Source organism: Aquila chrysaetos, chromosome 2, assembly GCF_900496995.4.
Source record: "Aquila chrysaetos chrysaetos chromosome 2, bAquChr1.4, whole genome shotgun sequence".
In the NCBI taxonomy this organism is placed as follows: domain Eukaryota; kingdom Metazoa; phylum Chordata; class Aves; order Accipitriformes; family Accipitridae; genus Aquila; species Aquila chrysaetos.
The window spans coordinates 71,318,476-71,343,911 of NC_044005.1; the positions used below are offsets into that span (position 1 = coordinate 71,318,476).

Below are 25,436 nucleotides of genomic sequence, written 5' to 3' on the forward strand. Positions count from 1 at the left end.
CAGCACTGGGACAGGGGGAGAGAGTGGGAGCTTGCTCCAGTAGGTCCATGATAAATTTAGGAATTAGAGTCAGAAACCCAAAGGCAGGATGGTCAATTGGGGGTGTAGAGATAGGAGGAAATAGCACTCTGAGAAAATACATAGAAGTGATGAGAGGGGCTGAATAGGCAGGTCTGTATGAACTCTGCTGTAGAGAGGGGAGGAGAGGGGAAGAAAAACCTTTCAAGAAATATAGGAAGACAACTATGCAAAGGGAGCATTAGGGAAAATAAGACTTTGAGGAGGAACGATGTTTTAGAGAGGCTAAGGAAGATGGATGTAGGCTGAAGGTCTTGGATACATCTTTAAGAGCTTGCTGGGAAGACATTGCATTGCAGAGTGTGGTGTGGCTGGGCCTGATCCAGGATAGGTATGAATGGGGAGTTGCCATGGACAAGAGGTCAAAGTTTAGGAAATGTCTCCAAACGCTTTGTAAAAAATACTTAACACGGGGAAAAAAAAAAAAGAAGTTGCCAAACAATGGTGCCAGACTAGCAAAAGTTTCTATTTCCATGAGATGACAGGTAATTTCTGATCAAGTCAAATTGTTTTAAGTAAACAGTCCTTTTAAATTGTTCCAGACTTTGAGTCTGAGCATGGGGAAAATATACAGGATGTCTTCATCAGTCTAGTAACATTTGTTGGAAAACATAGCTCTGTGTTTAGCTAATGACTTAATTAGAAAAGCAGTAGTCAGCTGGCAGTGAATGGTGAGTCTTTATTTAACAGGGAAGCACAAAAATTAGCTCTCCATCTGTTTTTTCCTGTTAATTACCTCTAAATATTAAAATTGAATACAGTCTTCAACTTGATTGGTAGTTTGAGTGGTAATAGTGGAGATCAGATACTAAAAGAAAGACATCAGCAGAAATGAAGGTGATGCAGCTCCTGTATTTTACAGCTATCATACCTGTCTCTGAAACATTTCTACCTACCTACAACAGCTGCTGTGGAGGTCATGTTCATCATTTCTGGTCCTTCAGCCATACTTCTGGCTTTAAATGAGCATCAGTATAGGCAACAGAGTTAACTGAGCCGTTACTTTTGCATGAGAAACGTGACTGCACACTGCGTGCCAGCAGCAGTGTGTGGCTGTGGGGTTGTCCCGCTTTGAAGGTGGTTGTTAGTGGGGGTTGGACTAGTTGGCCTCCAGAGATCCCTTCCAACCTAATTATTCTGTGTGCTGTTGTGCCCTCAGGAGCAGCAGTCAGAGCTGGCGCCCTATCTCATTTTGTTGGTTTTTCCCCTCTGAAACACCTTTCACCAGCATCGTCGCTCCCACCTCTTCCCTCCTCCTAGCGAAGACCCCTGGGCAGCCCACCCCGCGGCTGAACCCGAGCCCCAGAGACAGCCCCAGCGAAGCTGGCTGGGGCACAGCTTCTGCCTCATCTTAGCCAAGTGCCTCGGGGGGACTCAAACTGTCTGCTGGGGCAGTCTCGCACATTTACCTTTCCCTTTCTGATCATTACTGTAGCTGGGCGCTTTCGTAGCAGAGCAGCAAACTGCTCGTGGGACACCAAATCCTACTCTCTTCTAGCAGCAACTGCCTGTGTGTCCTGTCTTCCCTGCAGCAGTCGCCTTGTTTGGGGAAATTATGCGCAATCCTTGTTCTTTATTAATAAAGTCTATTGAGCTTGCTGAAAGAAAAAATAAAATTGTTCTGCAGCTGTTCTTACAAATTCTACTTTTTATTTTAATTACCAGCTCTTTTTTTTCCTGATAGCATATGTACTCTGGGGAACCGCTTTGGAAGTTTTATAGATAGGCAGAGTCAGGCCACTCTTCCCCAGCTTTAACCAACGGTTTCCGCATCCAACAAGCTGCAAAAAGGAAAAACCACAATGGATCCCTGGGCTTCCTCACTAGAAGGCATTTTCAGTGGCTGAGATTATTTTTTCCCTCTTTTTAGATATTAATGTTAGCTTCAGAAGGGCAGCTGGAGGTAAACCTCCTTAACTCAGGCATGGAAAACTTGGAGCCCTTAAAGCAGAATCCCACTGCATGTGGGTAAGCAGTAGGTCACACTTTTGTCACCTTCAAACTTGATTTACACTCCACTTGTGGCACTGTATCTTTCCAGCTGAACGCTTTCTCTCTGAAATAAGGATGTCATTTCTCGGCTCCATCTGGAGTTTATTACTCATATGTTACTTACACTTCCTTGACTCTTGATAAGAAAAATGATTGTCATCTTGTAAATTTTGAAAACATTTTTCAGAGATGGCTTCCAGTGCTGTTACAACACTTTTGCTACCTCTAATATTTGTTTTGATGGATTTGGAGCTGCCATGCTATAGTTCACTGCTATTGCATGTCAGGTTGATGTGTGTGGTATTTTCTATACGGTATGTCAGTATAATTCAAAAAGAATTTGTCCAGAAAAATGGACAGGGAAGAAAATTATGGTGGAAGGTAAGTAATCAATATTTAAACGGTGCTTAGGAGTTGCTAATGGACAATACCAGATTCTCAGCTTTGATTTTGCCCCTTCCCAGTCTGATTTCCACAATATCTGAACCAGGACATTTTAACTTTCATAGGCACAGAAGACAGGATACGAAGGACTTTCTGCCTGTCTCTCAAGACAAGGGAAGTAACTCTGTGAAGGACTCCTAGAACAAGAAATCCTGTTAGAGGACCCCATCATAGGTTAAGTTGTCAAGAATGTCATTGTGAATTGTAAGATGACAATAAGGCAGACGTGCAGACTGCTATTTAAAAAAATAATTTTCCCTATTTTTTTTTTTTTTTTTTTTTTTGCTGCTGTTCAAACAGAAGATAATTCAGTTTTAGATGATGTTTCTGAATTTCCGTATATTGCTGACCAGCTGAGAAGGTATCCAGTTGTTTAAGTCTGCAGGGTAAGATCAATTGATCCATGGGGTTGTGCGCTGCAAGGTCCAGGTGAAGTGTGGCACAAGTGAATAACGCTACCCCAGAACTGACCAAGGCACAAGGTCTGAGCCCTGAAGAAATATGGTTAGTGGTATTAAAAATGTCACCAGTCAGACATGCAGCTGGTCTTGCAAGTATGACACTTGCTAGCTGCGTCCTCCCAATTGCCAAACAAACTGCACAGGTGTCTGCCCAATACTTTGAACATACATCCGAAATCTTAGACAAAAAGAGCTACTTACATAATTATTTTGGAGTACAAAATGGGATCCATTTTTAGATGGAATGAACTGAACTTTACTTTCTGTTTTGGGAGTGTATTCCTGAAGAAAGGAATGGTTTATTCTGCCTTAGCCCTAGCTGGAAATGGTGGTTATCTTCCTTCTAAATGGCTGTTACAGTTTTCTCAGAATGCCGCAGTAAAGATTTGCTGTTTAGCTGTCATGACCATGAAGTGTTTATTAATTTTTGCATATGTATTTATGGGGTTCAGTTTATAAGCCTTTCTATTACTACAATGCATGATAATTTAGACATTTGATTCTTAAATGAAAAAAGTATAAAAGTGAATATTGTTGTATGCTTCTTGAATCATTGATTACACAAAATGTCTTAAACATGAGTATCTAATAGTTTCTTCTTTTTGTTGTTTCATTGCTAAAAATCTGTTCCTTTGTAGAATAAATTTATTTCAAACTCTTTACCATGAATAACACTAGAGGTAAAAAACAGCAGAATGAATTACAGGCTAAAGATAAGTCAAGCAAGTAGGCAAACACAAAAATCCCCTTTATCAAGGGAAATGGTGACAGAGTCAAATTATTTTGCTCGTTCTTAAGGCCAGGAGTCACGTCGTCATCATCTCCCGGTACTTCTAAGTATGTTCTCGACACCTGATGAGCTTTCTAAAGGCCAGCTTGAAATCTTCGTTAAAGCTAGTGTACAGCAAAGGGTTGATAAGGGAGTTGACATATCCAAGCCAGGTCAAGAAGTCTGCTACTTCTGGAGAGACAGTGCAAACGTGGAGGCCCACAAGCAACTCCTTGATGAAAAAGGGCAACCAGGACAAAATGAAAGCACCTAAAATCAGCCCCAGAATGCGAGCAGCCTTTCGTTCCCGCGTCGTGGAGATCTGCTGCCGGTCGCCGGCCAGGTCCAGGTCATTCTCAAAAGGAGGGATCCTCACGGACGCGTTGATTTTATCAAACTCTGTGGTTGGGTCGGATGTGGAGAAGTCCGAGACGCAGAATGTCTGTGTGAGTTTGCAACTGGCGAAGGAGTTTTGGCTGTCAGTGCTCCTGTTGCTGAGGTGGCGGCTGGAACCCCGCTTTTGGTAAAGGCTCTTTGCAGCGTGGTAAATTCTGTAGTACAGGATCAGGATCAAAGTCAAGGGGATGTAAAATGCCCCAAATGTGGAATAAATAGTGTAGATGACATGATCGTGCTGAATGCGACACTCACTGGGAATATTGACGCTGTGGTGATTTCTCCAAAACAAAGGGGGCATTGATATGAAAATGGAGATAGTCCACACAGTGACTATCATCAGCCCAGCCCTTTTTGCTGTTCTTTTCCTGGCGTATTCGATAGCGTCTGTGATTGCCCAGTACCTGTCCAGAGCAATGACACACAGATGAAGGATTGAACACGTGCAACAGGTCATGTCGACGCTAAGCCAGATCTCACAGATGAAGTATCCCAAAGTCCATTTATCTATCATTATGTAAGTGATGCTCAAGGGCATGACGAGAACAGCAACAAGGAGATCTGTCACAGCTAGTGAACATATTAAATAATTTGCCGGCTGGTGGAGCTTCTTGGTTGTAGAGATTGCCGCAATTACAGCAGAATTCAGCAGCATAGTCAAGGTTGTGATTGTGGCCAAGGTCAGGGTAATGAGCATCTTTTCAGTTACTGTTTTTGGCTTCGTAGCCACATTGGCTTCAGTGGTGCAATTTGTGAAATTCATTTTCCCCTCCAGGATGCACAGTGAAAGAAGAAGTTGCTGCTTCATGTAATGAAGAGTTCCAGGTTCAGAAGTCACCCATTTGAAAGAGGGACAGAGATGCTCCAGGTGCAACTTTTTTTTTTTTTTTTTATAATCCCATATTCAACAGAGCAGCAAAAAGCTTCCAGGTTTCCTCCTGTTCATTGTTTTCCTAGAAGATAAAAACACATCTGTTAGTGAACCTAGAAAAATCCCACCTTTTGGCAAAAAGTCCTATGCTTCTAATACTGCCACCTCAAATAAAAATTTTGGTCCGTTTTTCCTTCTCTTCTCCTTTCCTGCCTTTTCTCCCCTTTTTTCTCTGCATTCATAGTTTGTTTCTTTTTCTTCTCCAAAGGGGCCTTTGGGCCAGATTTCCTGCTGATGTGAACTGGTTGTTTCTCATTTGGCTTTGGAGATCTTGCTTAAAGTGGGAGGCTGGACTAAGGGACCTCCAGAGGTCCCTTCCAACAAACATTTCTATGATCTCTGTGAATTATTGATACTAGGAGCTAGTCCTTTTCCTGCTTGTTAAATAGGCTCCAGCAGATGAAGAGCTGAAGAAATCTGCCTTTTAATTTTAATTGCTGTATGAGAGGGATCAATTACTTCTATATATCACCTTTGGAAAAAAGAAACAGAGCAGCCTATCTCAGAGAAGGCATGCCAGCGTTTCATAGTTTTCTATTCTGCTTTTTCATATCCATGTCTGTATTAATATCTTGGAAACAGTACTTAAAAATTACTCGAGTTACCTTTAACGTGCAGCTTTCAAACAATGTTTAAAGCTTTATGGCAAACACTTAGTTTTACACAGCACATCAGTGTTGCTAGGAGCTTATATAGTTTTGACTAATTATTCCTGATATTTCACATATCCCACTGCATGTGTCTTCAGAGGAGACAGACAAAAAGCTTTTGCTTTTGCTTTGAGATTTCTATTAAATTGCGCTCCCTGTCAGGCAGTCCAGTATGATGCAAGGTACAAACAATAATTTAAAAAAAAGGTTTAATTTTGTTTCAGGAGTTCATATGTCTTTTCCATATATCCCAAATGTTGACTGAAGCCAGAGTTAGCAGTCTGTGAGATGCAAGTTGGGATACCCTCTGGGGACTTGCTTACTCATTTGTAATTTATCTTGGCATAAAGGACGTAGAAAACTGAAAGCCTGAATCCTTTTCCATTAAAATAAACAGAAAGATTCCTTCCCCCGGCTTCACTTAAAGAAGAGTAAGGAGTCCTCTAGGATAGTTGTACAGGTTCCCTCAACAGGCAGGGGAATGAGATAGCGGCTGCCAGAAATACACTTGTCCCCTCTCAAGACAAGTCTTTAAGGCAGACGGTGTGAATCCCATCCTGGAAATGCTGATCTTTCTCTATTTTGACTACAAGTGGTTCCTTCACAGTTGCATTTAGAATACATGCCTGATTTTTAGATGGCTAAATTTGAGAGGTAAAACCCATCCTCACTGACACCAGTGGGACTTGGATTAGGCTCTGAGAGAGAGTTTGCACATGCAAGCTAATGAGGAATTAAGAATTTGAATGAGGAATTATGAATTTAAAGCTAGTCAGCTGCTTAGCCCTGTGTACACATGCTCTTATTCAGAAATTGGAGTGCCGTCTTCTGAATGAGCTGAATGAGGAACAACCAAAATTAGAAACTTTAGAAAAAAAACATTCTTTGTGGATAGGCCCCAGGACAGCAGATCTGTGTCACTGTAGACTGTGTTAGCAAAATGTGAGTTTTGAATTCTACCCAAGGGATAGCAGAAGCACCTCCCCCCCCACCCCCAAAGTAGATTCTGCTCTTCAGAGACTGCTTTAAAGTATGAATAGCCTTGGAGAAAATATCAGGCCTGCTTATTAAGAATAAACTGGATAAGCCAGATGGAAATTCATCCGTCAGTCTTCATGTTGTTACTGCATGGGAAATGCCGATTTGGTTGTTTAGGCCTAAAGCCAAAACTTCAGCTCAAACCTTCTTCACAAATTACTCATGGGAGTCTTCTCTGTCAAGCCAGATCTTGATTTCATTAGTTTGCACCCTTATTATGTACGATGCTTTGACCAGAGGATAAAGCAAAGAGGCTTTCTCTACCTCTCTGCACTCCTGGAGCATGGACCAGAAGAAATTGCAATCCATATACTTTCCTCGGCATCATCACTTAGCAAGTACCCCCTGGTCCACAAGCACACTCAAAGGTACTGGAAGACACTATGGGACTCACATGTCCTCCACAACTGCCTATTGATCTGGTTCACGCAGAGAAGAGCTCTTGCTGCTTCTTGATGTAAACAGCATTTTTTTCTGTTTGTTCTTCACTTCTCTGGGAGTCCTGAATTTTCATGGCCCCAGCATTTCTCCCCATCCTGCGTGGTCCCCACCATATTCTCCGCTGACCACTGCCCATATGCATCTTTAATCCAGTAGGAACTGAATTGCTGTGGTTCTCTCTCCAAATGGCCTTTCACACTGACATAGCCCCAGGGAAATCCTTTCTGAGCATTACCTGCTCTCTGCACCACAAGGATACTCTGAAAAATAAATTCTTCCTTTCTTTAACGAACTTGTCTTTAAACAAACCCTGTCACACTTTATCAGACCCAAGCAGCAGTTTTCCATTAGGACGAAGGATGCTCCTGATCACGCAGGGGAGTTTGGTTGTTTAAGTCTGCTCACTGCTCAGCAGGGCCAACATTTTTTTCCTTGGAAAACCACTGCAATAATTGAAGACAGAGAAAAATATAAACAAAGCACCATCCCTGCAGAACACCAGCCTGCAGGTACCTCAGACCAGGCAGGCCCATCACTTCATGTCAAAACCCATCACTGGGGAGTTACTGTTTTAATTCCCATGCTTCAAAAGAAACGTGACCAGCAGGTCGAGGGAGGTGATTCTCTCCCTCTACTCTGCTCTCATGAGACCCACCTGCAGTACTGCATTCAGCTCTGGGGTCCTCAGTACAAGAAAGACATGGACCTGTTGGAGCGAGTCCAGAGGAGGGCCACAAAGATGATCAGAGGGCTGGAGCACCTCTCCTGTGAGGACAGGCTGAGAGTTGGGGTTGTTCAGCCTGGAGAAGAGAAGGCTCCAGGGAGACCTTACAGCAGCCGGCCAGTACCTCAAGGGGGCCTGCAGGAAAGATGGGGAGGGACTTTTTACAAGGGCCTGTAGTGGTAGGACAAGGGGTAATGGTTTTAAACTGAAAGAGGGTAGATTTAGATTAGATGTAAGGAAGAAGCTCTTCCCTGTGAAGGTGGTGAGGCACTGGCACAGGTTGCCCAGAGAAGCTGTGGCTGCCCCATCCCTGGCAGTGTTCAAGGCCAGGCTGGATGGGGCTTTGAGCAACCTGCTCTGGTGGAAGGTGTCCCTGCCCACGGCAGGGGGTTGGAACTAGGTGGTCTTTAAGGTCCCTTCCAACCCAAACCATTCTATGATTCTATGATTCTAATTAGTAACATTGACTGTAGGCATTGTGCTTCCTTCCTCCTGCTGTTTCCCTTGCTGCGTCCCTTTCCAAGCCACCCTTGTTTCTATACAATCTAATCCTGCCTCCTGCCTCCCCAGAGCACAGGCGGTCCCTCAGCCCTTGCTGTTCACCTCCCAGCTCACCTCCTGTGCCGGAGCAGCCCCAGCCTCCCCTGACCTGCTGCTGCCATCTCCGCCGCTACCTCCGGCCGCTCGGCCAGGGCTCACGCCCAGCCACCCACAGCGCCTGTGCCCCAGCCTGTCCCTCGCTGTTTTCGCTTGCCCAGCTTTCGCCTCTCTGCTTTTGAATTTGAAGGCATCTATATGGAGTATTTTGGCCCAGAGAAGAGATGAGGTTTTAAAGTGAGAAGTGATTTACTAGAAGATGTCAGTGATTGACCTTGGTTATTAATACAGGGCAGGATTTAAATGCTACTTATCATTAATCTTTAATAATGCTGGTGTGTTTGTGGTCATATATTTTGTAGACCTTGTATTTTAATTTATTGTTTACTGTCTGTCTTTGGTGGTACCTGGCAGCCCCTGAGCAGAGTCAGGGACCACCTACTCCAAAACATAACAAAAGAACCCAGGCTGTGATTCAGGAAGGCAAAGCCTGCTGGGGTAATCCTGGTGTAAGGGTTTCCCATTGCTTAGTTTAGGGTTAGCTTGGGGAACTGGTGTGGCTTCATGTTCTTCACACTCATTTTCTGGGCTGGCCAGGGCACCTCCATGCTTTGCTTCTCAGCTGAGGCTGCATGAAAGGTAAGGCTGGCGTGACTGGGACACGTACCAGTCCTGGGGCACTGGTGAAGGGGCACGGGGACTCTGAGATCTGGTCTCATGAAAACACAGTATTGGAAAATTCATAGTCTGAGTGTTAGGTCATTTATGACAAACACATGTAGGAGACTAGCTACAAAGGATCCAGTGAAAAAACCATGTATGTTAACAAGAATTTTACTATCTCCAGTCAATAATAGCTGGTTTTCAGTATCTCTATCACTTGCGTACTATTGTTATATACAGTATTACTATCACTATAGTAATTGATTGTAGTTTTATAAGTGACTTCTTGGAAGGGACATTAGTAACATAGTTATCTTATTTCACGTACTCTCACTAAAAGCACTGCCGTGTTTACGTTTTGCAGCTGTATCCCTTTAGGCTGTCAGTCATCTCATACAGAGTGAATTTTTACATGCACAGACTAATTTTACTGATTTGGTGGGAGAAACTCATCTGGATTCCTCCAGAATGGAATCAATCACTTTTCATATTAGCTGATTATCGGTAATGGCATTGAGTGCTGTCTGAGAGGAGGAAAGGGGGAAGAGGATGATAAATTGTTCCTTAAAAGCAATCGGACAGCTTTGAGCTGTGAGATGGCAATGTCCATGTCTGCTCCTGCCAGAAAATATCTCCACCTTCTCAGCAGAGGACCACTGTGTAGCAGAATATTCTGAATTTCTGGTGGACAGACCGACTCCCATTCCTTGGCCACTGAACTTTTCACCACTTTGTAAGAAATGGAATAACACCACTTGGACAGAACAAGGGGAACGGGCATTGCACATGTGTATGTGCAGGGCAGGTTAGTTCCTTTACATCCACGGTTTTAGATTTCCTCTAAGTAATTATGGCACTGTGCAAATGATACATCTTTGTGCCCTTGACAGCAATAAATCAATTTGACTTTGTTAAACCCTGAATTGGTCTGAGTGCTTTTCACTTTCAATATTTCCATGATCGTAGCTGTGAAGGGCAAGAATCTGTGGCGTGCTTTGTGAGACAGGTCATTAGCTTATGGAAAATATGACTTATTTTGACATAGCACATTTATGATAATGTTAATATTTCAAACAATGGAAAGATGCTAAACTTCCAATACTTTTCCTTGTTATCTAAAAGAAGTTGTCTCTTCCAAGTTCATATACAAAGCACTGCAATTCAAGCTTTTTGCTTCAAATTTATTTTGCAAGATCTTGCAACTTTCTAGATCATCCTGCTCTTCTAAAGTCAACTGATCTTCTTGGACTTCATGGCTCCTTGGTAGCTAACTGATAGAGCTTAGTTTAATTGAAGATTATAGGTTTCCAAGTACTTTGTATTGTATTCTGGCGTGCTGGTGTGGCTTTGGACTTCTGAGGATCTCAGTGCTGCAGAGGTCATATTACGGCATCGGTCTTAATTGACTGCAATTTATATAGGCACTGATGCTGTTTTTAACATGTCACAGTGGGAAAAGCAGTACCCAGAAGCTGAGAAAGTGGAGATGGTCAGAATCACACCAATCTGTGGCAGGATTGTCAGCAAAATAAAATCTTGCTGTCACCAGGCAGCTCACACTCACATAGCATGAGATTTTGATGCCAGTTGTATTGTAGGCAAAATGAAGGCAAACTATCAGAAGGTGGATCGAGGTTATCTTAGAACAGCGTAAAGTGGGGTAGGACAATAAATGAAATGGCTACTTTTGTGTGAGATCTGAAATTTTGTAAGAACCTGTCTTTGAGAAATTCCTGGCTGCGTTATGGGGCCTCAGATTTAGGGATGTGACCTTTTTCTACACAGACTGAATGAGGCTGAGAATGAAATTACTATGAAGTTTGTATGAACTGAGCTACGAATTTGACCTTCAAGTTAGATTTTCCCTGTGCACACTGGTGAACGGAGCAGCATGATGGAAAGACAGGTCAGAGGAACTCAGCACTAAGCAAGGTGTGTGGAGGCATAGCTGCTTGTGTATTTGTATCTGTGGGCATCTGACTAATGCTCCTACGTGTACTCACCCTGACATAAATACCCAGAGCACAGTAAGTTGTAATCAAGGGTATAATGGCCTCCAGCCTGTTCTCCAGCGTGTTTGTGTAATGAAGATTGCTAGGGCTGCAGGGAGACCCCTGCTCACTCGTGGCCGGAGGATGGGCTGAGGGAACAGCACGGGGGACACCGCTGGGCACGACAGGAGAAATCACTGGACGTGACAGATACCAGCGCAGGTACCTGACAAAAGTCACAGATGGTGCCCCAAGGGGTGGCTGGGTTTTGCAGGTGGTTGAGATGGAGTTATGTGAGAAATGGCCAAAATTCACAGAGAAGTGGAAAGGGAGAGCTGGGGACTTTCTGGGAGCACAGCCTTGCGAGACACACAGCACCTCAGTCACCACATCAGTAATTGCATGTAAAGCTGAGCTTGCCTATATAACTGTATCAGAAATACCAGATTTGGGTATGGATGTTGCAAAACTGAGACCGGTGGGGAGGAGGTAATTTGGGCAGGGTTGTCCATCTGGTAGGAGAGGGGAATGGAGAAAGGGGCGGTCAAGGCTGGTGAAAAGAAGGGATGAGAAGTGGGAGAAGGGATAACATGGATAAAAGGGGGTACATAGTGCTCACCTGCAGCTGAAATCAGGGCAATAACCCAACCTGTTTTTCAGACCGGAGCACATGAGTCAACCCTGCCACCACGGTTGGCAGCCCCCGGGGGACAGGTGCCTTCCCGCATGGTGGCCAGCATGGGGACCCAGGGGACAGAGGGAGGCAGCAGCCTGGTGCTGCTGTGTCGATGCCTGCACCAGACCTGATGGCGTTGGTAGCTACCCATCACCTCCTCGGGGCGATGAGGTGTCACCGTGTCCTCTTGTCTGCGCAGGAGCAAAAACAAGTGCTCATGCAGGCCAGTTTTGTGTGTGTGCACTTTCTCTAGTGACTCTGCATACTATCCATTGAAAACTAAATGCTGGCTATGGGGTTTCCGAAATGGCAAGCTGCGAAGCAGTGCTTTAGCACTGTTATTTCTGCCACTGGATCTGCTGTTTTGTTGCTCTCCAGCTCTTTTTTTGAAGAGCTTAGGATGACCACCAGCATGACCATGATGTTTTAACTCTCTCAGCATCGGAAAGCGGATCTCCCCCGGCTTGTCAGCATGGCTTAACCTCCCTTGCCAGCGGACAGTGCCAGCCCAGAGGATTTCTTTCCCAGTTAGGAGCCCAGGAGAAAAATGATGGGTGAGGGGAGGTACTGCCTCCCAAAAAGACATGGTGTTATCAGCAGCCAGCCCATCAATACTTTCTCTCTGGAGGGGCAAGAGAGGCTCTGGCTCAGGGTAAGGTCAGGACTAAGACTCATCTCCCTCAGTACATCCCAGCTCCCAGCCTTTATGCCCTTAAAATTGAGGAATGTTTTTTTCATTGCTGAAATCCCTGGCTGCAGTCTAACAAAATTTATACAGTGATGCAATTTGCTACAGGTATGCAGCTTCCTGCAGACTCCTCCCATCCACTTCATAAATGCTTCTGTTATGTTGGCAATGCTCACGATCATTATATTTGAAAACAATTATACTCTAACCTGAAATTCCAGTTATAAGAAAATGTACACTGTTAGTCAAACACTTTAGGGTGGGCTTATTGATTTATTTTCAACTTGTAAGGCACCTTCTTAAGCCAAACTGATGTATGCCCATTTTAAACTCATTTAAGAATCTCCAGGATGAGTTTTGCTGTGGTGTAGCTAACTCATTTGAAAATGCACCCTTTTGCCTAACCACTGCAACCTGGGCCTGAATCAATCTGACCTGGAGTCAATGAAAGACCACAAGTCGGTGGTTTTGCAAAGCTATTTTTAAAGAAATCCATCCAGGATCACACTTTAGAGGTAAGCTTTTCTGGTGTGGATCTTGGCACATGCAAATGAGAAACAATAATTAGTGACGATCTTCAAACCATGCTTCCTCCCACAAGCAGTGGTATAATTATCATTCACAGATGATTACTCATTTTTAGCTAGTTTCAATAAAAAAATTAGTAAATCTTAGGCAGTGAAATCTCATAAGATGCTGCTGAGCTGCAGTCTGATACAAACTTGGACTCAATGCAGATTTCATCCTGTCTTTAGTCACACATAAATAAAATTCTCTGGAATGGTAAAATACCCAGACTTCTCATCAACAACTAGACTAAGTGCTTACTCTAGTTGTAATAATTTGTAATAAATAATACTCTAAATTTATAATAATTTGCTTTAAAGAGACTATCAAATGAAAAAATAACTTTAAAATGCATCACTTCTCTTAACACTTTAGACCCTTAGCACTGTACATTTAAAAAGTCCCTTTTGTTTCACACTACACAAAATACCCATGTAATGTTCAGCTCATTCCTTGTAGTTCACTTCACTTCACTTTCCCCTTTTCATGCTCTACCTTAAATCCTGAGATATTTAACCTATGAACACCAGAGGCTGTATTTTCCCATACCATGGAGCCAAGAGACAAGGTAGCTGGATCTTGCAACCTTTTTTGGGGCAGAATTTATAGTAATCAGTTGTGTAACCTCACACTGTCAACTCATGTAAGTGCTGCCTTTCCCACCAAGTTGTGGCAGGGATACCTTCTCCCTGTGCCTCCTCTTTCTCTGGAGATGAGTTATGGACATAGAAACCTTCTCCCACCATAAACCTGTGCCTGACAGTGCAGAAAAGAAAAAGATGTCCATTTCTTTTGGAGACTGTATTTGTATAAGTGCTGAAATGGTACCAGAAACATCATGCTACATTAGCATGGAGTGCTGAATGGGTTAATTCACCCAGCCAAGAATTAGGTAAATTCTTAGCCATGGAGTTCCAGGTCCCTGCAGCTGGACAGCCTTGTTACCGAGTTAACCTGATTAAAGCTGGCTGACATGCTCTTCCCTGATACGTAGGACATCTATGTTAACAGAGGCAGGCAAGCTTGTTTGATCGCCCCACAGCAGCACTTGACTGCTTCAGAGCTGTGCTTATCAGCAGATCTTGTCTCAGTGCAAAGAAGGGGCTCTTGATCCCTGGTGATTTCCTAATTTAGTAGATAGCCAGACCCAGGAGACATGTAACCTATACACTTAACCTCTCATCTGGGAAGAAAAATATGGTCTGCACAGGTTTCTGACCCTTGCAACCTTCACGCTTAACAGTTACTCTCACATAGAGAGGTTGTTCTCTGATTAATTTTATTACTTTGTTTTTTAGAAAACTTGTGGTTAAGACTCTCTTACTTGAACTTCATATTTCTAAATGCTTTTTATCACCAAAGACCCTTTCTCTGCATTTTGTTTTACCTGTCTTTGTACATGCATCTTTACAAGATGCTCTGTTACCAACTTTCCCTTCCCTGTGTTTTTAACTAAATTGTTAAAGCTTTTAATTTTTTTAACCTATGTTGTTTCATAAGGTTGACCATGGCACTGATCCCTGCTATGGATTTTTAAAGATGACAAACACAAAACCTGCTTCAGGAAAACGTATAAACTTCAAAGATCTGGTGACGGAGCCAAATCTCTTGTTGTGGAAGAGGCGGCTGTCCCAAGGGAAGATATTTGCCCTGGGTTTCGTGCTGCTGCAGTACCCACTGCTGGTTTTGGCCTGGCTGTTTCGCTCTGCGCTTCCCTTTTGTTTTACTGAATGGTTCAGCAAGGCGCGCGCACAGGCACAAAACAAAAGTGCGCAGATGCTGAGTATTGGCGGATCCGTGGGGCCCTCCATAATCCTTCCTCCTACTGCTCAAACTTCCATTCAGACTATTTATTCATTGACTGTATGACTAAGACCTGCAATCAGATAAAATACAGGTGGGAGGACAGCTTGGATAATGAGATACCGTATCAGACATTGGCAGCTAAGCTCCGCGATCGCTCTGTGTAACTCGTACGGGGGGAGGGCAGAGGAGCGTGCTATTTCCAGCCCTTACAGCCCTCCTTAGAAGAACAACGCTTGGGATGATGCTTGACTGACGGGTGGCCCAGGGACAGATATTCATAAAGCTGGTTAGTAAGGTTTAACTGTAAAGTGAAGCCCCACAACATTTGCTCTCCCGGTGGCACGTGAATGGTCCTGAGCAGGCGAGTCCACCCCCAGCGCAGGGTCTGCCTGCAGCCACATTGCTCGGTCAGCCGCGCAGCAGTTAAGATGCAGATCCATCCATAACAAGTCCCAGTAACGTTTTCCCAAAGCAAAACAAACTACACTCACATTTGCCTTCAAAAAAAAAAAAAAAAAAGCCAGTAATTTTAACTGTAGAGGCCACGCTGTCACGAGACTGAAAGACGGGAGCTGAAGTGATCCACATTTCTTAGCTGGGAATAACATAGACAGCATCTTGGTGTTTGAGGGAAATAGAGAATGACACAACAAGGTGCTGGAAGACTTGGGAGGAGAGAAGTTTGCTCTATTATCTTCTGAAAAAAATTCTCTTGCTTTAATAAATAGATCCAGGGACAAAATGTTTCGGTGTCCCCTTGGTCACTTACTGTTTAATCTCTCTAAGTAAGAAATCTTTGTTTCCCCTTTTGAATGGGCTTATGAAAAGAAAATCCATTCTTCAAAAGTCATTTTGATTAATGTTTACTCTTTTTTAAATTCTTGACTTCCCCAGACGTTGCAGTTCTGTGGAGAATGGAGGAACTATCCATAGAGCTTCAGGAATGGTAACTTAGGTAACGAGCTGTTTTGAAGGTTAGTATCCTGTGAACTAATATAATGTTTTGTTTGTTCTGTAACTAGAAACAAAACTGCCTCGTTGTGACTCTCCTCCCATGGTCCTTTTGGAACAGAAATCATGCACAACTGGAAAAATTGTTGTAAATAAAGACTATTTTGCTGGAGAAAAATCCTATGTGGGAAAAGTATTTCTAAAAAAATCCTTCATTAGAAAGAAATCTGTTTCATTTGCCAACTATTAAAGCACCTCACTGGAACATCTTAAAAATTCCCCTGAAGAATAAGAGGACTGTCTAATATAACTAGAAAAAGTTGCTGAAGGAACAGTTGGGTTTTCTCCCCAGCTGGCAATTCTTATTTTTACTCTCTGAGTTGAAGATCCCGACACAGTTTGCAAGCCTAACACTTCACATAATGCACACAGGCGCTGCAGGAGGCATGGTCCAAATCCTCACTTATTAACGCCTTGGGGAGGGAAATGCAGTTTGCGAGTGGGAGACGGTGTGAAGACAACGGGATTGACTTATCCTGCTGCCCCTGATGCCCAAATGCAGAGTCAGCACTAGAAATTCAGCACCACTGTAACCTGCCAATGAACTGGGCTTATCTCTAGGCATACACTTGAAACCCTACTTTATCTTCATTGTTTTATGGCCTAAAGGGAACCTAAATATGTTTCTAAGACTGCACCTTGTAGGGAAGACTTGTTCCCTGTGGTGAGCAGTTATTGCCCAGCCACCTTTCCTGTGTCACCCATAGTTTGATGACCTCTGTTGTCATCAGTCAGACCCTTGATTTTCTCTTTCCCACCCGAAGAGTCTGAGGCTGGGCACTCATTCCTCATATTGCTGAACTGTGCTGTTGTTCCTCATACAGAGGAAAAACTGCAGGTGCTACATTATTAAAGATGCTTAGGTCACTTAACTCCCACCAAAAAGAAACCCTGGGCCATAAAATCCCTACTCTCATACAAAGATAGTGAAACATTATCTCATGGGTGCATAAATCCTTTCTGAATATGGGTATGAGGCTCCTAAATGAATTAGTTACTTTGGGTTTTCTCTCTGAGGAGTGTTTTCAGGCTTGGAGCCCTGCAGTGTAGCACAGCATGAGTGGCAGGGTCAGGAAACTGTTATGCTGTGGTCTGTTGTAGTTCTGTTGCTTTGCATTTAAACCACTAACTAGGAAAGGAAGCATCTGCTTTTCAAGGTCTCCCAAATGCGTCAGAAATACTGTAAGAAAAATCTGCACTGAATTCTCACCTGCAAATGCATTTTCAACTCAATTTCTCATCTTGCTGCTTAGAGACATGTCAAAGACACACAAATATTTACCGATGAATATCATTTATTCAGCTCTGGGGAAATGGTGCTGTTTGTATTTATATAGAGACTATCACTTTATACAAGCTAAATGTCACTGTACATGCATTGTTTTTCCAGTCAATATTTGTTTCTTGTTGCTATTCTGTGTCAGGAGACTGATGTTGATGGGGTTTATTTAATCTCCGCATGACTTGGGTCTGTACACAACTACTCTGCAATTCATAAAGGCCCCAAATGAACAAATTTGACAGACTAAAACTTAATAGTGTATTAAGGACCTTGAAGCTTGATCTGGGACCCTTTGAAATCAATGAAAATAGTTCCGCTGTGAGCAAAAGATTTCAGATTAAGCCTTAGCGAATATATGCCCAATTTCTTGCTGATAAAATAAAGCAGATGACTCATAAAATGGCTCTAGACTTGCTTTGAAAGGAAAATTTTGTATAACTGAACAAATAGTTTTATTGTAGCAGAAGGTGCTGTGGGTCCTTACTCATGCTGAAAAATGTCTCATGTTGGTGAAAAGCACTGGGCTGGTGGCATGAGATTGCTGCTGGGGACTGCGAGCGTGGGATTTCCATCTGGCCAGTGTGCTTGCTGCAAGCACAGAAGTGAATTACTGACAGCCCACATGGTGTAGAACACCCTAAAGGTCAAGGACAGGCTCCCATTTAGTATGAGAAAACAATTCTTACACAAGTCCCGGGCGCAAATCCCACTGAGTAAGAGACATTCAGATATTAGACTGGCTGAGCTCTGACCTCCACAGTGGCCTGATGCACCCTCAGTTTGCCACGTGGGAAGAAGGTCCAGGAATGCTGCAGTACATTTATGGTAGCATGAGTTTGTATTTGAACTGAACTCATGGTACCATCACAGTCTTAAGGCAAATGCTCATGGGACTTGGGCCCTGGGTCACGACTTGAACAAAAATCTCAAGCTAAACTCGTTCAATAGCTCCTGAAAAATCACATGAAAAAGAGAATTACTGCTTTTATTTCTGGAACTTTGCTGTTGGTAGTGGAAGCCATGGGAACTGATAGATCAATGCCAGACACTCGCTGAGCTGACAGCACATATGGACAATTTTTTGGTTACCCATATAATAGAGCCACTGTTGTGATACTGCATTCTTCAGGGAGTTAGCGATAACTAGTTCTAGCTGTAGCTTTCATATGAAGGCATACTTTTTCCTCTGAAACCCTTACTATACACACAACCAAGCTAAAATGTTTAATTTCGTCCATTGCCTGGGATAACCAAACAGTGTATCTGCTTTTGGAGACTTTTAGTTGCGCCTAAGCTCACATAACTGGCACTGTAACTACATGTCTGTAGCAATTACCATGTAAATACAAGATAAGCAAAATATATCATTATGAAAACAATTGAATATCAAGTATTTCAGACATGTCATTATATGAATTAGTGGTAATTAGCTGTCAAAACCCATAAGCACAATATAATTAACTCAAAAATACAACATAAATATAGAGTAATTACAAAAGTTCATCCGCTATAAAGATTGAGCTGTCTTTTAACAGGTGTAATAAAATATGATGACTCAAACTCTGGTGGAAGTAATGTATGTTATGATAGCAGGAGTTGGTGTGTATGTTGGAGAAAGAGAAAGGACAGTATTTGGCTCTAATTCTCAGCGGAATGCCACTGGAAGGCGTATGTTTTTCAGCTATATGCTATACATACCATGTTTCTATTTTCCCTTTTTGCAGTAAATTGTTTATACTGAATACAGAAGACTGTGGTTCACGCTAATAACATCCTATGATGACTAGCACTTCATATCCTTTCATTAACTAGAAAAATGCTTATGTGAACATTTATCCTGCCCTTGGTTGGGTTTTACTGCAGCAGCTAATACTCATAACAAATAAGAGGTATTAATATCATGATAACAAGGAAAGGATCACCAAAATAAACCCCCAAATCAACCAGAATCCCCCACCTCCACTGCTCCCCCCAGGTGCCTGTCTCAGTGGTAGAAGACTGATTTTAAAGGCATGATACATTTCACACCTACTGTGTGCATTTCAAATATATTTTTCTCACTAAGAACAATATTAATTTCTGGAAAAAAACAGAGCACTTTAATCATCAGCACAAGCAAAGCCTTGATTTATGCTGCCTCAGAAAATAAGGGAGACGATGAGGGGGTAGAAGATGGAGAGTGTCTGTCTCTTTTGCTTTACCAGACATCTACTTCAGGAAGCTTGGGTAGACACAGGTTTGGGTAGAACTTACCGTGGGAACAGAGGTGAATATAGCAAAGCAAAATGTTTTAAAATTCATCAGTTCTATAGAATTCAAACAGCATACGTTCTCTAACTCATACAGGGACTAAAAATGTGTGCATGTGTGTATGTATGTTTTGTACATACACAATTACCATGAAATTGTACAACGAGTATGCTATTCCTTAAATACTTATTGAAAGTCTGTGAATCTGAAGATCCTCAACAGTTTGTGGATTTAATTTCTAATCATGAACGCCACAACTGTGCTGACTCACGTGCCCCCGAGATGACCAAAGGAAAGGAGCCAACATTGCATGACCCCTGTTCACCCCGGCAAGGGCTGAACAACGCTTACATGGCATTTGAGGCTTCCTCATCCCACGTGGGAAGACTTCGCTATCTCCCTTTCTGGATCCCATGAACTTTGCAGCTGATACCCAGCCCAGCATTGCTTGCGGTGAGAGATGATGGGCAACCTCCACCCAGGCAACAATACTAATCCTTTTCAGAGAGGCTGCCAGGCCTGACACCCCTCCTGCTCCATTAAACATGGACACTGCTCACTAGGCAACACTTCTCTATCTCCAAAGCAAGCACATACCGACCTGAGTGACATTAACTGGATGGAGAGTTAGTTTCTGAATGGGATGGTCCTGAAAACCTACCAGACTGAGTAAATTTTTCTCTGTCAAAACTTGTGCAAGGTAAATATTCCTTCTTCACATAGTGGAGTCTGTAGGACACTATACTAACATAACAGAGCAGAACTTGGGGTAAGAAAAGGAGCTGCTGTGATTCTGTGTCACTGCTACATGAGTTTATTTCTGGGCTGACATGGTACCAGTCATGATGAGGAATTTAGAATTCAGAAATCAATGAAAAAGAATAGATCCAAAGGAATGGCTTAGGAAATAAACAGAAATATTTGTCTTCAAGCAGAAATCCTCTTTGATCATAGTTTTAACTACAGGTATAGAAGACCTGGATCCCCAGAATGTATGTGTGAGTTCATTTCCTAAATTAATAATCAGACAGGTAGTGCGAGGTGAGAGAAACCTTTGCAGAAAATATAGGGCCTGGTAGCTAAAAGGTGATTTTTCCCCTCATACCTGTTTACCTGCCTCTGCCAGCTTTATAAGTGGGTGGTCTGCATTTGATCTCCTCAGACAAAGGCCTGAGATGGCTTGGGCTAGGCATGCTTTCTGGTAGCTGGTGAAGAACACGGCAGTCTGCCTGTCAGTCTGGGCATCAACATCTTCAGGCTAGGGTAGCAGATGAGTCTTGCAGGGTCTGGCGCTCTACTGTAATTTCCTAGGATGTCCAAACCACCACTGTGTGTGCAGGCTTGGGAGGCAGTAGAGAAAAATGTCTTCTGGTGCCTATGAAGGGGCAGAAGCGCTTCTCAACACTCACAACATCACTGAGGTGAATGACTGCTCTGAGGATCCCGACTGAGCGTAAAACAGTACCAATGTTTCTTTTTATAGATGGACAAGCTGAGGGGCAGAGAGGTAAAGTGTCTTCTCCAGTCACACAAAGACATCCTGGAAGAGCTGGGGTTGAAGGCCAGGTTTCCTTCATCCATTGTTCTACCTGCTCTTCACAATCGTGTACACCCAGGAAGTCTGGCCAGTGAGAACTATAGCATCAAGTATGCAATGTATAATTTCGAGCTGAATATTAAAGCCACTGGACTCAAGTTGGAGCAAACTTTATTGATGGGCACACAGAATAGTTCCTACCATTACTATTTGGTGGGAATCCTCCTACCAACTTTTAGCAAGCTCTGTTTTAAGCTTCTAGTCTGAACTTGCTGCCTAGGCTCCTTCTGTAGTCAAAGACAAGATAGAGATATCTCCGGAGGGCAATTTATCCTTCCTGCCTTAAACCCCTTTTCAGGATTAGCTGATCCACCTGCTTGAGATGCGTATCCCTCTCTCTTGCTTGCAGGTACATAAGTGTGCATTTCAAACAAGACTCTTAACTTTAAGATGGCAAATGTGTGATGAGATGAATTCCAGCTTCTTGGTGTGCCCAGAGGAGGTTTGGTCTGCCCAACAAATGGTTGGTGAATACCACACTATGGCAAAGCATGAGCATCCCACTTCGGTCGAGTGGAGTGACACATCACTGAAACCATAGCAAGCCAGCACTTGCAGATATTCATACTCCCTTTGTGTTTAGCTCAGTATCTTTACAGTCAGCCTCATTTCTTCTTAACCTCTTGGACCTTGCTATTGTACCTCCTGAAATGAACAGGGTGTTTAGACTTCCTCTCCCACCAGACACACTGAATAGAAATGACTTGAAGAATCCTGAAATGAGGTGTCTGGATCCACATATGCTTACCCTTCTTGGACTGCCCTATGACAAGAACCTGCAAGAACGCAGGCAGAAAAATCCAATGTGAGCAGGCAGAATATTGCCCATAACTACAAAGCACTTTGAGCTGAATGATCTCTCAGACTTGCAAAAAGTCACAGGGAGGCTGAAACATGGGAATTTTCAGCCCAGAAGTGAAATACGATAGCTGCAGAGGGTGAGAATTGAGAGACAGGAAATCAGACTTGTCCACAGCAATAATCTTCTTAATCAGGTGTTGACTCTTGCCCCGTAATGGTACCACCACTTTGGACAACACAGCACAGAACTGCTAGTCTCACCCAGAAAGTGGAAAAATGAAACTATTTCTTCAGCCTGTGCACCTTCTTTGTGTCTGCAAATGCAATGAGTGCAAGAAAGGGTGTAGTGACAGCTGTCCACTGCAGTGGGCAGCTAAATCCTTTGTCCAAAACCAAAGGCAATGCCCTTGCAAGGGCTGCAAAATGCAGAGATGAGCCACCTACACTTTGTTGGTGAGTATTCCACTAATTGCTCTCCATTTACTGTTGCCATCCTTTCTTTCCACACTTCTGTATTCATTCTGTCCCCTTTCGTGGTTAGGTCGCAGAATGGACAACAAATAGTTACAAATTATGCCTGTCATCTAAGGCTAGCTACAGGACATGCTCTCATGACAATGATTGAAGGTCACGGCTTACGCAAAACAAGTGTTTTAAAGTATTTCATATGTTAATTATGGTCATCAATTAATTGAAGTGAAAAAGCAGCTACAAGAGGTCCAGCAGCATACTTTATATTGATTGAAAGGCATGAGTAGGATCCCTGCTTTCCAGCTGAGTAGCTATGAGGCATGTTTTGGTGAGCAGAGCTCTCATTTACCTACTGTTGGGATATGATCCTTTTAACCTGGCCCGGGTGAGAGCAGCCATCATGCAAATAAATGTGCTACAAGATGCTTTCCATACCACTGTACTGATCACTGGGCTGGGACACTGTAAAAGTTCTTCGGAAATACTTTATACGAGATTTTTTGTCTCTCTGATGGGCACCAGTAGTGCTAGACTTGCATACATTAGTGGTAATACCCCCAGCTATATGTACTCCTGTTTCCCTCATCTGTACCCTTAGACCAAAGTGTGCTCATGTCTAGCATTATTGTAACCCACCACCTTCTTCTTGTGGAGCTGAGGTGGGACATCAGAGATGGTGGTAGACACTCAGGGAGCTGCTTGGTGCCATGCAGGTGCAAGGGAGACTGTGCTGGGCTGAGGCCACACAGGCTACATGAAGGGCTGGAGAGATAGGGGCAGCTGAGGTAGTATTTGGGGCAGCAGTGCCCGGACATTTCTGCTGGTAAGCCCACTTCTCCTTGCTCATACTCCAGACTGGTGCTTGCAGGTGACTAACCTGTATTTTACACTTGGAGAAGGATGTTGGACTAGATGACCTCTAGAGGTCTAACCTACGTGATGCATGACTCTATGATTACAGCCACTGTTGCACACATTACAAGAAAATACAAGAGTGACCCAGTCATCTCAACCTATCCTAGTTTAAAAAGGAAATCCTTGTCTACCTAGGAAAGTTTTTTAGAAAAAAATGAACAACTTTAATTTAATGACAGCAGCATCAGTACCACACCTCATCTGGGCAGGCAGCTAACATAACAGCGGCTTTTCTTAAATAAGCTTAAGGTAGGTCTGTTCCCTTCATCCCAACATCTCTGTTTTGCCACAGCCACGTGCCACATGCTGTGGCACGTAAGCCCATCTGACCAAAGGCTGGGAGGCACGGACTGGACCCTGTGATGCCCCAGCCCCTGCGAGAAGTGAAGTCCCACCATCCCGTGGGCTGGGGGGGCCCGGTGAGTCACTGCTCTCTCGTTAAGCGCTATCACGGGGCACAGGCTGCACAGTAGGCTGCTGGGGTAGTGAATCATATCCCTCACAAACCACAAAACGTGACAGGAGGATGCGTCTGGAGAAATCCCTGGAGAGGTGCACCAACCTTCTGCACAGCCCGAGCACTCCCAAAGCTCATGCCCCAGAAGAGATCATAGCTACGGGTGGCCGGAGGCTGGCGTTGCCCTCCTGCTTGGCCACTCTTTGTGGGGATGGCTGGGCCACGGGGTCCCTCGTGGCTCTCCCCACAGTGGTGAGGGAGATGCTTCACTTGGGACCACACTGGAGGGGGAGAAGCAGCTGAATGCTCTGGAGGCATTGCACTGCTCTGTCAACGCAGAAGCACTGGTGACACAGGAACTCCTCAGCCGGGAGAGCATCACCGCAGGGTTGTAAAAGGGAGGCTGAAACAGCATTGGGTGGCTGCAGTTTGCTGCAGCAAATTAAATATGATGAAACACAGTAGACAGTTTTATATGCTCTATTAACTGTATTAGACCTTCCTATCGGAATAACTTATTGCTGGATTCTACACAGCACAGATAAATTGCCAAACCTCCTCCAGTTCAGGTCCTTTCCAGAGGCCTTGGCGCAGAAGATACATCCAGTAGGAGTTAGTAGGAGCTGGAAATTTATTCTGGAGGCTGTCCCAGCAATGTTAGAAGAGCAGCTGTAGCCCTTACTCCTAGTTGTCTTTCGTCATGTTGGCACTGCTGATGCACTCAGAAGGAAATACCAATCCAAACCAGTGTTGAGGTTTTGTGGAGACTGTCCAGCAAGTCTTCCTCTCAATGACCACGTGAGAGGTACTCCATGTTTCACATCAGTTTGATTCGCTTCTCAACTAGTGATCTGCTGGAGCAGCGCTGGTTGTGGAGAAAGTGACCTCCTGCATACTGACGCTGGTAGAGCCACTGCCCGCTTTCATCCATTGCTGACGGGGGGGGGGTGCAAACGCACCCCTGGGCTGAGTGCCTGCAGGAGGAAAATGAGGCAATTGAGAGGTTATTCACACGTGTCCCACTGCAGCAGTTGCAAGCAGGAATGTTTGTGCTGCTCCTCACGCTCCTCTGCATGTGGATGTGCAGGCACTCACCTTTGATGGATGATTACTCTTGGATGAGCTTGCTAATGGCTCCAGTTATGTCGCTCATGAAACTTATCTTCGTGGTTCCTGAAAGACCCCATTAACACTGCATTAGAATCCTGATGGCTTTCATTCACTGAATTATTTAATTACTTAAATTTTTTAAACATATCAGAATACCTTCTAAGTCAAACGTGACCTCTTGGTCTTCTGTAAGAGGGGCTGACCTTGAGCACACTTCAGCGGGCTGTTGCAGCCTTGCTTTTCTCTTCACACACACTCTCCCTACAGCACTCAGCCTTGTACCTTCAGAAAAAGGTGTTATTGAGGAAAGCAGCATGCTAAGTGGTTTTCTTTTTTGTGATTTATCCAAGTGCCTGTTTGCTCCCACATGCTGTGAGTGGATAATAGCAGTTCTCAATCAAAGTTAAAATTACTAATGCTCTTGTCTGTGGAAAATTTAGTGCAGAAAAAAAAAAAAAGGTTAATGATGCTGCTATACTACCAATCTTACTATGGCTTGTCATATCTTCATCCCTGCACCCCTGTGCAGCATTGTTATACTGACTGGTTATTCCAGTCCATATCTCTGCTGAAACCAATGTAAGACAACTGTATCTAATATTCTGCTAAGATGGTGAAACTACTGTAAAA

The 25,436-nt window shown here is 43.6% G+C and overlaps 1 protein-coding gene and 1 long non-coding RNA gene across 2 annotated transcripts; both read right to left on the minus strand.

Annotated features, from left to right (window-relative positions):
- Positions 1-2,959: 2,959 nt before the first annotated feature.
- Positions 2,960-4,918, minus strand: HTR1E (5-hydroxytryptamine receptor 1E). The gene has a single exon (XM_030005410.1). It carries the CDS (start codon positions 4,901-4,903, stop codon positions 3,809-3,811), a length of 1,095 nt encoding a protein of 364 aa, XP_029861270.1. The 5' UTR covers positions 4,904-4,918; the 3' UTR covers positions 2,960-3,808.
- Positions 4,919-17,222: 12,304 nt separating this feature from the next.
- LOC115337266 lies at positions 17,223-25,166 on the minus strand. Its single transcript, XR_003922069.1, has 3 exons — positions 24,963-25,166; positions 24,792-24,869; positions 17,223-24,670 (listed from the first exon to the last, which is right to left on the minus strand). It is a non-coding gene; the product is annotated as an uncharacterized LOC115337266 (long non-coding RNA).
- Positions 25,167-25,436: the final 270 nt, after the last annotated feature.

Coding starts and splice junctions, on each gene's coding strand:
- HTR1E (XM_030005410.1), bottom strand. CDS start 4,903: ATGAATTTCACAAATTGCACCACTGAAGCCAATGTGGCTACGAAGCCA.